This window comes from Typopeltis vanoorti, chromosome 3 (genome assembly GCF_054136105.1).
Source record: "Typopeltis vanoorti isolate ZY-2024b chromosome 3, IOZ_Tvanoo_1.0, whole genome shotgun sequence".
NCBI lineage: Eukaryota > Metazoa > Arthropoda > Arachnida > Uropygi > Thelyphonidae > Typopeltis > Typopeltis vanoorti.
Window position 1 is genome coordinate 140,429,767 of NC_143551.1, and position 16,851 is coordinate 140,446,617.

At 34.6% G+C, this 16,851-nt stretch overlaps 1 protein-coding gene across 1 annotated transcript in view; it reads right to left on the reverse strand.

The window, feature by feature from the left end:
* LOC150108611 (tetratricopeptide repeat protein 37) overlaps window positions 1-16,851 on the reverse strand; it is a 485,241-nt gene that overhangs the window by 90,613 nt on the left and 377,777 nt on the right. Inside the window, exons 32-33 of the mRNA XM_090416072.1 lie at window positions 11,715-11,979; window positions 1,496-1,594 (exon numbers count right to left, since the gene is read on the reverse strand). Coding sequence (XP_090272198.1) covers window positions 1,496-1,594; window positions 11,715-11,979 — 364 coding nt within the window. The remainder of the gene's footprint in view (window positions 1-1,495; window positions 1,595-11,714; window positions 11,980-16,851) is intronic.

The window sequence follows — 16,851 nt, forward strand, 5'->3', positions numbered from 1 at the left end:
TTCTTTTCACTTTGCTGCTATCACTATTCTTCTGCGGCCCCATGGTGGCTTAATTAATAATAATTTATGAAAAAACAACAACAAAACAAAAAGAAAATTAAGAAAACTCACTGCAAATTCGAGCAGGTGTCTGCGCTGAACGAAGGATGCTGCGTAACTGAAGCCTTCCTGCCTTACAGCTCAGCACACAGAGCACATGGTTGCCGTTTGCTTGTTCGGGAACTGAAATTCTGTTCAGAAAATATGTTTGGGAATGGAATTGTTCGAGAACAGAGGCATTCGACAACCGAGGTTCCACTGTAACTTTATTTATAGATCTTCCTGTTTGTCCATAGTAAGACAAGTTACACAAACATGGTACTTGGTATACACCAGTTTGCATCATTAGTGAGTTTGTCTTTTGGAGAAGGTAGCAAGTTGTGGGTATCTAGTGCATGGTCTGCACTAGATACCCACAACAGAATATGCTGGAAGAAAGCCACTTTATTACACCTTAGCAAATATAAATATGAAAGATTGTTCCTGCAATCAGCCTCAGCTCTAAAAAACTTCCCAAATCTCAACAAATTTGGGTGCATGAGACTTCCCCAAATTTGGAAAGCTTGCATCCTTAGAACATCATCTCAACAGCCAAGACAACCCAATTTAGCCCACCATGGGTCACCTTTAGGACTCTAGGAACAACGCTAGTTGCCTTCTTCAGCCTCATTTGCTTGTTGTTTGTGCCTGCATGCACATATCATAGTTTTATGTTCCCAGAAGATGGCAATGTAACATTGCCGAAATATTGGAAGGTATTGATTAGTTTTTTAATTAATATTTTAGTATACATTGTCATTTCCTGAAAAATTTAAAGTCAACAAATCATAACATACTCTATTTTGAATGGAAAAGCATGTGAAGACTGCCCAGGGAATGCCTTATGCTCAAGTCTACTATTCAAACTATAAAATTTGATGGCTAGTTTTCCAGCTATGAATTCATGCTATTGGTCATAGTGCCTGAAGTGGATATACAGCACTTCTGGAAAAGACCCACATCTCTTTCAACACAATAATGTCCCTCTCGCACTATAAGTGCCATAGTGAGATGGTTTGAGAGCAAATGGTGAGAGAAAGCCTGACTGGTCCTAATCTTAACACCCAACATCCCAATGAAACACTGGAATGTCCAGAAACACTGGAACATCCAACAAAACAGATGGACTGGCAGTCATGTCAAAGGAAGAATGGTCAAAAATATCTGATTCATTATCATAACTAGGCAGAAAGTATGCCTGAAAGTGTGATCAGAATCAAAGGAAAGTCAGCATACTATTTGAGATGTGTATTGTCTCGATACTTATTTCAACATAGTGCATATATCACAATAAACAAATAAATTAATTAACAAACAAATGGACTAATGATAGTTTTATATTTTATTCCACAGAAGGAATTGAGTTCTCTGAGAATGTTTATACCTGCACAAGGAATATTTCAATATTTAAACTAACCTATTTTTTTGACTAACACAAGAAGTTTCTTCATGTTGTCTTTATTTACATCTTTTCCATAGCATGCAGCCAGTAAAATACTCCAGTTTGAAACTTTATCTGCCCGAAAAAAAATAAAAAATAAATACAATAAAATAATAATAACAACAACAACAATAAATAAAAATAAATAAATAAATAAAAAATAACTATGTCTAAACTCCTGGATAAATTATAAAATAACAATAAAATTGTTAAAAATCAGAAGTATAATTAAGTATACAGTCATAATAAAAAAAACATTAAGAATATCTCATCTTACAAATTTTAACTACTCTGCTTTCCTTGTTAAATCTTTGAAAATGCTTCTTTGATTAACTATGAGGAAAAAATTAAAATATATAATATAAAATATATCATTAAAATATATATTTATGAGTATGGATTAATAAGCAGGATTAAAGAAAAAGATCACGCTTACTTAGTTTTTTAATGTTAATCACGCTTACTTAAAGTTTTTTAATGTTAAAATGATAACAGCTAAATAGCCATCACTGTTGTTAAATTATTATAATTAAATTATTCTTGAAATACAATGAGTACATTAAGAGCGCAACTTTTATACATATGTGATATAAAAAGTAGTATGAATAATCTCAGTGGATTAACTGGAGAATTAACTTGTTTTTTTTTCTTTTTTGCAGTTTTCCGTTCATAAGAAAAAAAAAATTGTTTCAGTAATTTAAAAAAGATTGTCGTATGGTAAATACAAATCATCTGAATTTCTTGGTGCTTAAAACATAAAAATTCCAAACAAATAAAGAAAAAAAAACTCAAAATATGTTTATATTTTTTTTAGGTTTTATGTAAAAAAAAAAAATAATTACAATACTTGACAAGATATTATATTCCTTATTTTTGTTTTCAACCATATTTTACTCAGGTGTAAGCAAACAAAGGGTGTGCGCTTTAAAATATCTTCATAACTTGCACACAGACAGAGAGAGCAGGTGACTTTAAATCAAGTCACTCTTTCATAACTCAAAATAAAATTCAAAATATAACTAATTCCAAAAATAAACATTTCACTATTCAACCATCATTATCTTCCTCTTATGACAGGCTCGATGGTCAATCACAGCCAAGTAACTTGGCTTCACAGAAACTCAATTAAGGGCAATTAATCCTATCTACATAATATATGTCTATCAAATACATGTGTTTGTGTATTATTATTATTATTTCGGGAAAATCCAGGGAGTCCTTAGACTCATCGAGGGAGGCCCTAAACATCATGTCCACACAACTATACGACATTCTCACAGTATCTATCGTACCTTGCCTTGAACTCGCTCACTGTCATAGCACCCACAACAGACTCTGGCAGCTTATTCCACTCATTTACCACTCTAGTAAAGAACCCAGCTCTAACACCTCTGCTAACCACACTCTTGCCCAGCTTCCATAGGTATCCCCTAGTTCTCCCACCACCAGTCCTGATCTCAAAAATATTCTCTGAATTAATCCTATAGAATCCCTTTAGCAATTTGAATGTCTCAATCATATCTCCCCTTTTCCACCTATCAACTAGTTTCTGCAACCTACAAATCTTCAACCTGTTCTCATATGGTTCATTCCATAGACCTGCTATCATCTTAGTCACTCGCCTCTGGATCCTCTCCACCTCCTTCCCATCAAGAAGGAACCGAGGTGACCAAATCTGGGCACAGTAGTCGAGATGAGGTCTTATCAAGGCTCGGTACAGAGGTACAATAACTTGCTTGTCTCTGTTCATCAAGGTATTTTTCAACAACCAAGTGAATTGATGAGCTGATTTAGCTACTTTTGCAATGTGCCCCCTAAACTTCATCTCCCTATCCACCAACACTCCCAAGTCCCTGGCCTCATCAATCTCTTGGAGTATATCTTGCAGGATGAAAATTTATGGCACTTCCATGTAAGATTGGCTGACTCACTTTCAGCTGAGAAACCCTTATACAGTTCTTCATATTCCTGATAGGATTCAAATTTATGTCTTATCAACCAAAGGTGTCACATCATTACTGACTGACCTATGGAGGCTCAACTTTATATATATAAAGAGTAAAAAAAAAAAAAAAACATACATAACACTTGCTTTAATGGCCAAATTAACTAAGATTTGACTACAAGCTATTAGAAGCTTCAAGGAAAAAAAATTGCTAATTATATTTTGTAGACTAGCATTGAAGATTTTTTCCCTATAATCATATTTCAGGCAACTTGAATTTAGTAAACAATATTCAGCTGCTTTGCATGAACTCAACACTGGTGCAAGAACTGATCTTGTACTTATGAGCAATAGTAATGGCTTGAATAAATGAATTTTAATGTCTTTGTAGGGTTTGGAATTTTTTTTTTATTTTATTTAAAATTTCAACTTGAAGAAGTCTTGACAATTACAGATGAATTTTCCTATTGACTGTTCCTTGTAGGATTTATTGCAAATATACCTGAGAAAAGGTAAGGTTCAGGCCAAAGAGAAGTTGTCAGGATTAGATCTTCATTCTAAGGTAAACAGTCAAAAATTCATAGGAATATAACAAGGATTAGTATTTAAGTTCCACAGATCTGGAAAAGTCACAGGACAAGGTGCCAAGAGAAAAGTTTTCCAAAACACTGCAATTATGTGGTTTAAGTGGGAGATTATATTGCATAATACATAGTCTCTATTTGAGTTGTAACTCATCAGTCAGAAATGAAGATGGTAGGAAGGTGGTTTGATATTAAATCAGGTGTGAGAAAAGGGGTGCACATTATCTCCCTTGTTATTCATCATCTATAGCAGTGGCTCATAATTTTTTTTTGCCTGGTGTCCCTCTTTCAACTATTTGAATAGCCTGGCACCCCTGCTCAATTTTACACAAGGTTAATGGCTCAATAAGATAATTGCAATATATTATTAGGCAAACAACCTAAATTATCATCAACATATTTGAGCTGATAGTTAATTAAAAATTAATGACTTTGATACAAATGACAAAAGATGCAAACTTATAGTATTTAATAAGCCAATCATTAATGGCTACCCTGAGCCTGATGAGATACTACTAATTTTTCAATATCAGGTTAAATGTTCAACACACGAAGTCTCAAGTCTCCTCTTTCACTTATTTGCAATCTATTTTGCTGCTTAGCTAAGAATTGCAACACAATGCTGAATCCTTTCTTGAAAAAGTATGAAGGAAAAGCAATGAGCAGTAATTTTATTTCTTGCCAAAGCTGAAGATTCTGGCCAAACTTGCATTGCATGTTTGGCCAGAATCTTTCATACCCATGCTGCAGAAATTGTACTTGGGCTTCAAAATAATTTTTTTTTTTAAGTCAATAAATTCTTCACACGAATTTGGATGAACAAAAGTGGCATCAGAAGGAAATGGATTTATGATACAATTGGGTATCTTAAGCTCATGAAAGTCTTTGAATCTGATCATGAAGTCTTCTTTCAGTGTCAGAAGATGGGAACAATAACAATCCAAATCTGTATCTAATATTAAATCATCATCTATTATTTGTAGACTTGGGAATTGCAGAAAATCTCGTTTTGCAATATCTGCTTGTAGAATGTTAATTTGCTAATAAAAGCATTTATAATTCCTTTTGCTTTAATAAGATTCATATTGCTCCAATGCAATTTGATGTTAATCTCATTTAATTTGGTGAAAATATGGAAAGATATGCGATATCAACCTTTTCCTTTTTTTTTTTTTTTAGAACATTACACATGTTCTCATCACATGAATTAAGAAATTCAAAACGGTATCGTAGAAATCATTAAAGCGTCACAGATAGTTTCCATTTGAGAGTCATCTAACTTCAGTAGGAAGCAAAATATGCTCAAATTCTTTGTTTTCATAACACAGTTTCTGAAAAATACAGGTATTCAATGACTGGGCATTTATTTTATTCACTGCTTTAATAACATCATCCAAAAGTCTTATGTAGTCTCCTGCTAAGATGTTTTGCAACTAAGTGCTGATTATGAAGAATGCAGTGAATTGTAAAGATATTTGGATAAATTTTTAAATATTTTAATTTAAAAATAAATTAAAATAATTTAAAAAGTAATAATTTTTACTTATTTTAAATAAGTATATTTTTAAAAGATATATTGTTCTTTTAAATGCGCTATAAATCCATGGTGATAACCAATCATAGCTGGTGCTCCATCAGTTGCATACACAACAATATTTGTGAGGAATGTTTTTAGCATTAATAGTCTTTAACAACCTTAAAAAATGTAGAACCTTTCGTGTCAATTTTCAGTTGTTCAGCAAATAGAAACTCTTCAAGAATTTCTTCATTAGTAGTTATATAACGCACATAGGCCATTAATAAAACTTCATTGTCACATAAAGTTGTCTCATCGAGTTGCAAAGAAAATTCTGTGGTTTTTAAATCATCACAAAGTTTTTTTTTTTTCAATGTCCCTTGCCATTTCGCCGATTCTTGTTGATACTGAACTGTTGCTGAGAGGAACTGACGATGTCATATTACTTTTACCTGGGCCAATCATCATATCTAAAACTTCATTTATAGCCAGTAAGATGAGTTTCGCCAATAATATGCGACTTTCCACATTTGGCAATTAATTTTGAAAGTTTGTAAGACACAAGTCCCTTCTCTTGTTGGTTACTTTGTGCTGCGACCAACCCTTTAAGTCAAGGACGACTTTTAAATTTAGTCTTTAATTTGCAAAATTACTCCATCTCCATTTTTTGCATTATTTAGATGCTTTGTTCTTAAATGCTCAATCATTCTTGAAGGCTTCATTCCTTTGTTTGAAAAGTTTTTTCACATATTAAGCACATTGGTAACTGCTCATTATTTAGACATAGTATAACTCCATATTTTAAATATCCACTTGAATTGGCGACACTTTCTTTTTTCACTCATTTTAATAGGCTACAGCACTACACAATATCAATGAAGTGCACCACACGATATCATGGGCTAGATGCAAACTGCAATATGGTTGGAGGATAGGCATTAGGAAAAGTAGCAGATAAAGCTTATAAAAGTAGGGGATTCTGCTAAAAATAGCCCAAATTAATTATTTTCAATGTAGAAAAATTCAGACCAAATAGTGGCCCAATTACTTAACTTTCAATGTAAAAATGATGAAAAATAAGTAAAGTAGCAAATAAATTTGAACAGTATTGCCAGACATACAGTATTCTGAACAGTGTTGTCAAAAATATAATATAAATAGGGATGCTAGATTAAATATGGAATTTTTTTTTATTATATTAGCAGTATTATAACTTACCGCCTCCTTGTTGATACTGAACTATTGCTGAGAGGAATTGACAATGTCATGTTACTTTTACCTGGGCCAATCATCATATTTATAGCTGGTAAGATGAGTTTGCAGGGGGGGGGGGGCTACCACCCAAGTTAAGAACCACTGATCTATAGGATCACATTTCACATTAGGAAAGAAAGTGGCATTAAATCTGATATCAAAATTGGAGATGTCAATCTTAGCTCTTTACTTTATGCAGATGATGTTATACTCTCGAATAAATGGTACAAGTCTACAGGATCCTTAACTAAACCGAATAACTGCTGTAAAAAATTTAGTATGAAAATCAACAATATAAAGATAAAGACTATGAAAGCAAGGGCAGGAACAGTGAAAAGAACTGCATCCTGAATGGATAACCTATAGAACAAGTAAAACATTTCAGCTACTTAGGCACAATTTTTAGTGAAGATGGCAAATTAAATATGAAAATAGACAACAGAATTAGCAAAGCTGGTAATATGGTAGGAAGTCAAATGAATAAATGTATATGGAATAAGAGAGAAATTAGTCAAAACACTAAACTAGCTGTATAAAAAACAGTGTTTAAATTAATTTTAATATGTGGATCTGAGACCTGAGTTAGAAATAAAGCACTTGTTCACATAGACCATAGATATGAGAATTCTGAGAAAGATCAGAGCAGTGTTTCTCAACCTGTGATCCACAGGTAGACTTAAATTAAATAAATAAATATATATTTTTTAATTATCTAAACAAATTAAAATTGAATAAGTAAGTAAAAATTATTGAAATCAAATGTTAAGTGCTAACACATTGAGGCAAATTGAAACTACCCTGTACAAACAATTTGGCTAGTTATATACAATGATAGTTATTATCATCATCATCATCAAATTCATGATATGCATTCCTGGGGAGCAAGGTATAGGATATTATGATAGTACTTCATCAAATTTTTTTTTATTACTAACTTCCTATCAACAATTTTCCTCCAGATTAATCTGTTATTTATAAAGACTCAGAATGCTTTTATGCTCTGACTGAGCAATCTGTTTTCTAAGGTACTTCTCTAAGGTACTCAACCTTTCTAAGGCCAAGGACCAGTAAAATGCTGAAAACAATTCTACAGACCACTAAGTTACAGAGGCGTAGCTGGGAGGGGGGGGGGGGACGATCTGCCCTGGGCGGCACTTTTTTTGGCATTTAAGAAATCTTGCCTTACTGTCTATAAAACAGCAACTGAGTGATGAAATAGACTTCGACAATGTCATCGACAATTTTGCGAACAGAAAAGCAAGAAAAATAACATTTTAGAATGTTGGAATTAAAGTTTTACTTCAAAAATAAACATAGTGTTTTTGATTTATTTCCCTATACATCATTTTGACTTTTCATAATTTTTTAAAAAACCTAAGTAAGAATTACCAACATTTTGGAAAAACTGTGCCATTTATAACATAATAAATGTAAAAGTATGTTTTGAATACATATGGAAACATGATTAATTAAATTGGAAGTAAACGATTAAAAGTGTATCATCATTGAACAAAGTTTTAATTTTTATTAAACAAATAAATAATATGATCTAATTATGTTACTACTTACTTTTAATGAGATGGTTGAGCTTCTCAGCCCTTGCAGAGTTGCTGGATATCTGGCTCAATATTGGTCAAATTCAGTCAAAGATCGGCACACGCACACAAAGCCGATTTCTGTATTTTGTTTTTATTTGAATTATTGATGAAAATCCTTTTTCACAAAGATAGATTGTAGAGAACTGCATGACGATTTTCAATGCTGCTTCAGATAATTCGGGAAATTCACTTCTCACTGAAGACGAGATCCAAAATCAAGCCAAACCAAGATCACGGAATTGCATTTTAAGTCCAGTGTCACTTGAAAACTCAATTAACTGTTCTTTTTCAATAACGAAAGGTCGTTCTCTTGACCGCAAGCCTGGAATGGATTGCAAACTCACAGAAATTTCTTATAAAAGTTATTTGGAAAATATGTTTCAAAATTCCGTTTCAGATTTTTGAGGTGGTCACGAACCCTTTCCAGAAACTCAGAATCAACAAAAATATCATTTTTCATTAAAAAGGATTTGAATGTTGGAAAAGGTGCAAATTGTCTGTCTTTTACATAATTAATCCATAAAACCAGTTTTTTCTCGAATGCCTTTATTTTGTCGTAGGCAACAACAACAACAATTAAAGAATTTTCTTGAAGGGAGAGAGTTAGCTCATTTAATTTCGAAAAAATGTCTGAAAGATAGGATAGTGTTGATAACCATGCTTCGTCAACAAGGAGTGATGCAAAATCAGAATTATGTTCATTTACAAATAAAACTTTGTGCCTTAATTAAAATAACCTTGTTAGTACTTTGCCCCTGGAAAGCCAGTGAATTTCAGAAGGAAGCAAAAGTTGTATATATAGATTCACTGCCCATTTCATCGCAGAATACTGAAAATAACCTGTTATTTAACGGTTGAGCTTTAATAAAATTAACTAGCTTTACAGCGTTATATAGCACAGTTTTAAATTCTGGTGACATTCTTTCGGAGGCTAATGCTTCCCTATCTATGAAACAATGTGCCCAATTCATATCCGTAGCTACTTCCTTGACCATAGAAACAACCCCACTATGCCTGCCTGTAAGGGGCGCGAGCTCCATCCGAACAGAAGCCTATACATTTTTCCCACTGGATCCCTTTGTGTATTATGTAATTATTGAGAGTATGAAATATTTCTTCTCCAGTTGTTCGGGATGGCAAAGTTCTACAAAACAGAATATCATCATGAATGTTGTTATCATGCGCATATCTTACATAGCATATCAACTGTGCATCACTTGTAACATCGGTAGTCTTGTCTATTTGTAACGCATAATAAGGGCACTTCTTAACTCTTTCGATTAATTAAGATTCTATGTCACCTGCCATATCATTAATTCTGCAACCGACAGTGTCATTTGAAAGAGGAATCAAATCAACATCTTTTAGTAACTTGTTGCCAAACATCGTTTTTACCACATCTTTTATAGCTGGAAATAGCAAATTTTCCCTGGTAGAATGAGGTTTCCCTGTTTTCGCTACGCGCAAACTTAAGAGATAGGATGCTTCCAGTGCCTTGCTACTAATGGAACCCATGGCCGAAACTATATCTTTCCCATGATTTAATGTCCCTAAGCATCACTGAAAAAATTCATTTGGCTTATTTTTCACATCACAATGTTTAGTTTCTAAATATCATTGGAGTTTCGCAGGTTTCATGCACTCGTTCGACTACACTTCATAACACAAAACACATTGAGGTTTCTGTTCACTTTCATCTCCACATCAAGTAAACCTGAATTCCAAATATGAACTGTTATATTTCCTACTGTATTTTTTCTTTGAACTGCTTGTTTCTTCTTCTTCTTTAATAGTATCAGATTTATTTTAATTACTATATATGTTCATATAATAACGTGTACCAGTTTCGCTAGCAACTGTCTAGCTTTCTCAAGGCTTGAATGGTAAACACAAAAAAATGATAAATGCACAAAGTATAAAGAATACAAAACCGTTAGCAACTATAAAGTAGCTAAGTTGATATGTTCGCGTGACAATGTCAGCATGTATTGCAAATCTTTAGTCTGTGTCTCCACGGATGCTGACATTGTCACACGAACGTATCGACTTAGCTACCTTATAGTTACTAACGGTTTTGTATTCTTTATACTTGTGCATTTATCATTTTTTTTTGTGTTTACCGTTCAAGCATTGAGAAAGCTAGACAGTTTTGCCAGTGAAAGTGGTAGGCGTTATTATATGAACACATATAGTAATTAAAAAAACCTATGGTCACATAAACAATAATAAGTATCAGATTTACTCGCCATTACAACACTTGTTTCATCACCTGTTTCATTTGTCCTTCTTTTCAAAGTCCTAGTTCTAAGCCACTTTTCCATTATTAAAAAACGTTTCCAAAAAATATATAAATATATAATACTAAGGTTAACTCAGGACACACTTTGTCCAAGTATCCCTTAGCACTTCTCAAGATATACTGAGCCTTGGTTGAAGGAGAGAAACCTTCAATAATAAAACTCGATAAACAACAAGCCATTGATTGAAATGTGGATAACGCATGTTTACTTCAAATCTGACAAAACAGCAAGGGAAGGTGGAAGCAATAAAACCATATTATTATTCACTTCATCCCTCTTTTATTATTGTCATTCTGCTGCTACAAATTTAGCAGCAGAATGACGAATAATAAAAGAGGGATGAAGTGAACAACAATATAGTTTTATTGCTTCTGCCTTTGAACATTTTGATGATATTTTTTGCCATGAATATGCTCTTTGCATTAGAATAATCGAATGCTAATTTTCAAAATAAAACGCACAATCTTAGGTTGTTGTTACGTTGTGAACTTTTCAATGATTAATTTCCCAAATGTTCCTTAGAATACCTGAAAAAAATAAAATGATAAAGTTAAAAATCAAAAACGTTATTCACATTTTAAACCCATTTGTCACTTATGGGCAATCTTGTATTAGAGTTTAGTTCCTTTTTTAATTTTTGATATTAATTGCTGACAATAAAGAACTGCATTTGGCCTAATACTTCCCAAGTGTGTTATTACTTTTATATATATTAAAACTTAAAGTAGTTAAAGAAAAGTATGCACTTTCCAAATGCAAGCATCATACAGGTTCTCAATTTCCACAAATGACTGCTGATAATTCCATATGTTGAGATAAGACTTACTTTCATATTTATAATTCTCATTAGTCATTAATGTCATCTCTGACTGAGAATTAAACTGGATGTTAGCTTGTTTTTATCAATAAGGACCTATGACATATAAAATAACATGTAATTGTGCTGAACTGTTATTTAGTACTTTTACAATACTTTAGGAGAAAAGAAAAACAATTACCTGGCCTAAGATGAACTGCCTTCTGGGCACTTCGCAGAGCAGAATTTGTAAATCCAGACTGGAGATATGAAATACTAAGCAGAAGAGCAGACAGTGTAAGATCTCTAATGTGCACAGATCCACCTTGGGCACACACAACACCTAGCTTAGCAGAATCAGGATACCAGGATAACAAGCAAGTAACCAAATGTTTCCAGAACATACCTTCATAAGGCTGATCGTGAACGGCTTTTAGTAAGCAATTTCTAGCTGCTTGAAGTTTACTCTATATCAGCAATAAAGCAAGGATGTAAAATAAATATGCTCTTTTGATATATAAAAATACAAAACTGGACCAAAAAAAAAAATATATATATATATATATATATATATATATACAGTATGACAAATAAAGTTATGGCACTGGACATCTAAAAATAATAAGCAGTACTTTACTATGGTAATCTTTGAAATAAACTAATATGAAAGAATGTTATTTTTTTATTTATTTTTTCCAAACAGTCAATTTTCATTCCTATAAAACTAAAATTAATATTAATCATAATAATTTCGGCATGTATCTTCCAAGGATGTACACTATACAGGAATAATACAAATTTAATTATTAGTTAAATTTTTTATAAGTATCTTCCAATCTTGTTTTTAATTGTCCCATACTGTTTAGCATTTATTGTAAGTAAAATCTTGATACTACGGTGTTTGAGTAATAATGTTAATGAAATTAACATTACTCATTATTTATTTATTAACATTAAGATATTAAATATCTTAATGTCTAAGATATTAATATCTTAATATCTTAGACAAAGATATTAATATCTTAATATCTTAGACAAAGATATTAATATCTTAATATCTTAGACAAAGATATTAATATTAACCACAGACAAAGATATTAACAATCTACCCATCTTTTTTTGTCTGCCAACTGGTCTTTTGGTATTTGGTTTCCAATTTCTTACCAATATAGCTAATCGTTTTGAATCCATTCTATTAATACATTTGTTCCTTTCTGATCTTTTCTTTTTTACCAATTTGATTACATGCTGTAACTTCAAAGTTTAACTTCCCATCAAAATCATCACCTGAAGCACATATGCATTTCCACCCACCCATTTAAATCTCATCCACAAAAGGCTATTGTCCTATAGAACATTAATATTAGTACTGTGAGATGACTCAAGGGACCAAATATAAAAGCCAATTTTTCAAGCCAAATCAGGCCTCCAATAAACATGGTTGTATTTGTTTTCATACTGGAAGGCAAAATTCATCTACCATTTAAATACATTAAGCAAACTTTCACATGCATATGATGGGATCTGAATCCACTGCTTATCAGTTGAGTAATGACTTTTCCAATGCTAGTGAATGAACAAAAGTTCATTCCTTAGTTTGTTATATTAAATCTTGATATAACAAACTGACTAGGTGCCTCACCAACTAGTTGAGGTAATCAGCTTTCTTTTTATCTAATTCATTTTTACCTTCATGATTATTATTATTATCTTCCTAGAACCCCACGGAGTCAAAGACTCATCTAAGATGTCCCTTTGTTATACACACAGATCATCATACCATGCCTTAAATACATTCAAATTCTGGGCAGACGTAAAACTCTCAGCCAATGCATTCCAATCATTCACAACTCTCCATGCAAAAAAAATCCTCTTCCAGGATATTGCTTTCCCCCCTCCTCCATACACAACTTGCTGACATCTGTCAGATAGCTAATCTCCAATTCAATGCACTAATCTAATATTCAACCTCATCCACTCTAGTTTGACTATCAACTTATCATGCAGTAATATATCAAAGTATACTACAGTGTATCCATCTCCTCATCATGTAGCTATCACTTTATTATTATTATTATTAAGAGAGAGCTCCAGGGAGTCAGAGACTCATCAAGGGAGGCCACATACTACTACTACTACACACACACACACACACCAGCTATCATACTTATTTTTGAATTCATTCATACTGCTTGCATTCACAACATCCAATGGCAATCCATTCCAATCGCGCACCACCCTCTGAGAGCAAAATCTAGCCCTCACTCCCTTCTTAGTGGCCTTCATTCTCAGCTTCCAAAGATGCCCCCCCCATCCTTTCCCTACCTTCCATAAATTGAAATTCTGTATGACCCTTTCAGTCTCATACAATCTGTCTTCATAATCAGTATTCCACAATCCTGATATCATTTTTAACACTCTCCTTTGTACTCTCTCCAATATATCAGAATCACAATGGAAACCAGGAAACCAGAGCTGTGCACAATAGTCCAAGTGAGGTCTTATCAAGACCTTGTAAAGAGGCAAAATAACATCCTTATCTTTACATGTGAACATTCGTTTCACCATTGCAATTCTCTTTTGAGCTGTATTTGCAATCTTTGCCACATGGCTCCTGAACTTCAACTTCCTATCTATTAATACTCCAAGATCCCTAGCCTCATCAGTTTCTTCTAGCCGAATCCCACAAATATAATATGACATTGGATATCTAATCATGCCGAAGTGAATAACTTTACATTTACTGACATTGAACTGACATCCATTTTCCCATGCCCACAATTCCAGCCTATTCAAATCATTCTGCAAGTACAGCATATCAGCAGCATTCTTGATTACCCTACCTATCTTTGCATTATCAGCAAACAACTGTATGTCACTTGTCAAATCCTTACCAGTATCATTAATAATGTACAGATTGAATAACAGTGGACCAAGCACTGATCCTTGTAGTACACCACTAGCTATTTTTTAAATTTTATTTTTATTAATCTTTGTACTAGTTATGGGCAGTACTACCCTTACATCACATCCAGACATGATATAGGCCTAAGCCTTTACAAGTATTTTACCCCATGTCTGTTCTAGTTATCATTGTAGTCATTCTTTGGTGGCAACACCATACCATCAGTGTGCCCTATAGGGCCCCTCAAGGAAAGAACTTTCATATCCTTCTGCATAAGTCCAAGCTGTTTTAAGTCTTTATAACTATCTGTGCTCCATACACCAGGTAAAGAGATGGTGGCACTGGTAAACCTCAGAGTTGCCCCAAGCTCCTCCTGTATCTTACTAACTAGATCTTTGTTATTCTTATAATAGTTTATTTTATCTTATTATTATTCCTATAGGCTAGGGGACGCCTTGTTCCCACCACCTGGGCATCAACTACCAAAACATCACCATCTCTTTTAATCACTAAGTCTGGCTTACGCAAACCTGTGGAGGTCCTATAATGTGGTTCCACCGTGGTTTCCCAACCTTTGTTCTTAAAGCGGTTGTTCAGAATGGAGACCATGGCGTCATGCCTCTGCACATGGACCCCCATGGTGTGGAAGCAACACTGGGCTATATGAGACAATGTCTCACTGTCGTGGCAGCCATTACTACAGTTTGAGTCGTCACTACCCCATCGAGCTGTGCGGGCTCAAGTGGGTAGGGCATTGATCCTTGTCGTGATAAGGTCAATATATTCGAATCCAGGGAGGAGTCTGGTGCCATCCCTTACCCAATCATGCTGGGGAGGCACCAGATATGACTCTTTTAAAGGAGCACCATCTACAGAAGGCTGCAGCAGAGATGCCCATCTCTTGCATTCTGCAGGTGCTGACTCAATTAAGGTACCTTGATAATGGGACTAGCCTTTAGCTAACCTAAAGTCTTCTTGTATTAATGGGCTATAGAAAGCCTCCCTGCAGATAGGGGAAGAAGATAGTTCTAATTTTGCGATTCTGGACAGCCGCAGGTATGGAATTACCCATCTAAGTGATGGAACCCCGAGCCCGCGTCCTTCACCCTCAAGTGGAAATATGCAGTAGGGGTGTCAGGCGGCAGTCAGAGCCATGATCTCACAGCTGAATGGATAGCCCTGTCCATTCGGGACAGTACCGAGATATATATGTCCTACCAAGCACCAACTTGTGGTAAAAGCAAGGTAGGAGATAGTGGGAAAGGAGAAACAGTCTTTGCTGGGGGCTTGAGAGGAGCTTTCCTCAAAGAAGTGATCCCGGCTTCTAGGATAGAAGGGACAGACCTTCCCTTTGGGGTGAACATGATACTGACGTATCTCCACTCTTCCAGGATGGTCAAAAAACATGAAACAGCCTCCAGCGCAGGGAAATCTCTATAGTCTCGACCTTAAGCTTCTTGTCATGACCAGAGGGGTCAAGAGCTAAAGAGCAGGACTTATCTACATTAATAGAAAGGCCTTGAATAGAGAAAAAGTCGGCTGCCCAGTCAAGGAGTTCCTGCAAGCCTACCTTAGTAAAGGCTACGAGAATAAGATCATCAGCAAAGGGCAGAGTATTAAAGGAAGAAGCACCTAGAGAGTAGCCTATATGACCAGGAAGAGAGTGAAGAAACTCACCTGATGCAGTTAAAGAAAGGGGAGATAGAGGATCACCCTGGCGAACACCCCAACACTGCAGGAATAGCAGTCACACGGGATCCTGTAGTGACAGTGATAGAGCTCCCCAAGTATAGCTCCATAACATAGGAAAGAAAGGGTTCTGGACATCTAGTAATAGACAGCACTTGAAGGAGAGCAGGAAGGGAGACACCATCAAAGGCCTTTTGGAGGTCCAGCGACGCCTTATATAGAGGCTTAAGGCGGCATCGGGAATCAGAGAGAACAGAAGAAAGAAGATATAATATTCTCGGCACAGCCGTCCGAAGGGACAAAAGTTCTCTGTCTATAATCATGCTGTATATGTTGCTGAAGTCGTTTAACTAAGATTTTATGATAGAGTCTAAGTATCACAGGGGAGATGGTAATAGATCTAAAGTCTGATGCACAGCTTGAAGTTTCTTTCTTAAATCTGGCAGACTCACATCCCCCATATACCACTTTTTGATATCTGTCAGACAGCCATTCTCTTATCCTATAACCCAAACCCATTTTCTCCAATTTATGCAACAGTCTACCATACTGTATTCTGTCAAAAGCCTTAGAAAAATCTAAAAGAATCATGGTGTATCCATTCTCCTTGTCTAGTTCAATGGTAACATTATTATAGAAGGTGAGCAAGTTGCTAAAACATGACCTTCCCTTAGTAACCCATGTTGTTCATTGCAAAGTAGAGATTCACTGTCAACCCATTTCTGAATGCGAGCCCTACCCAATT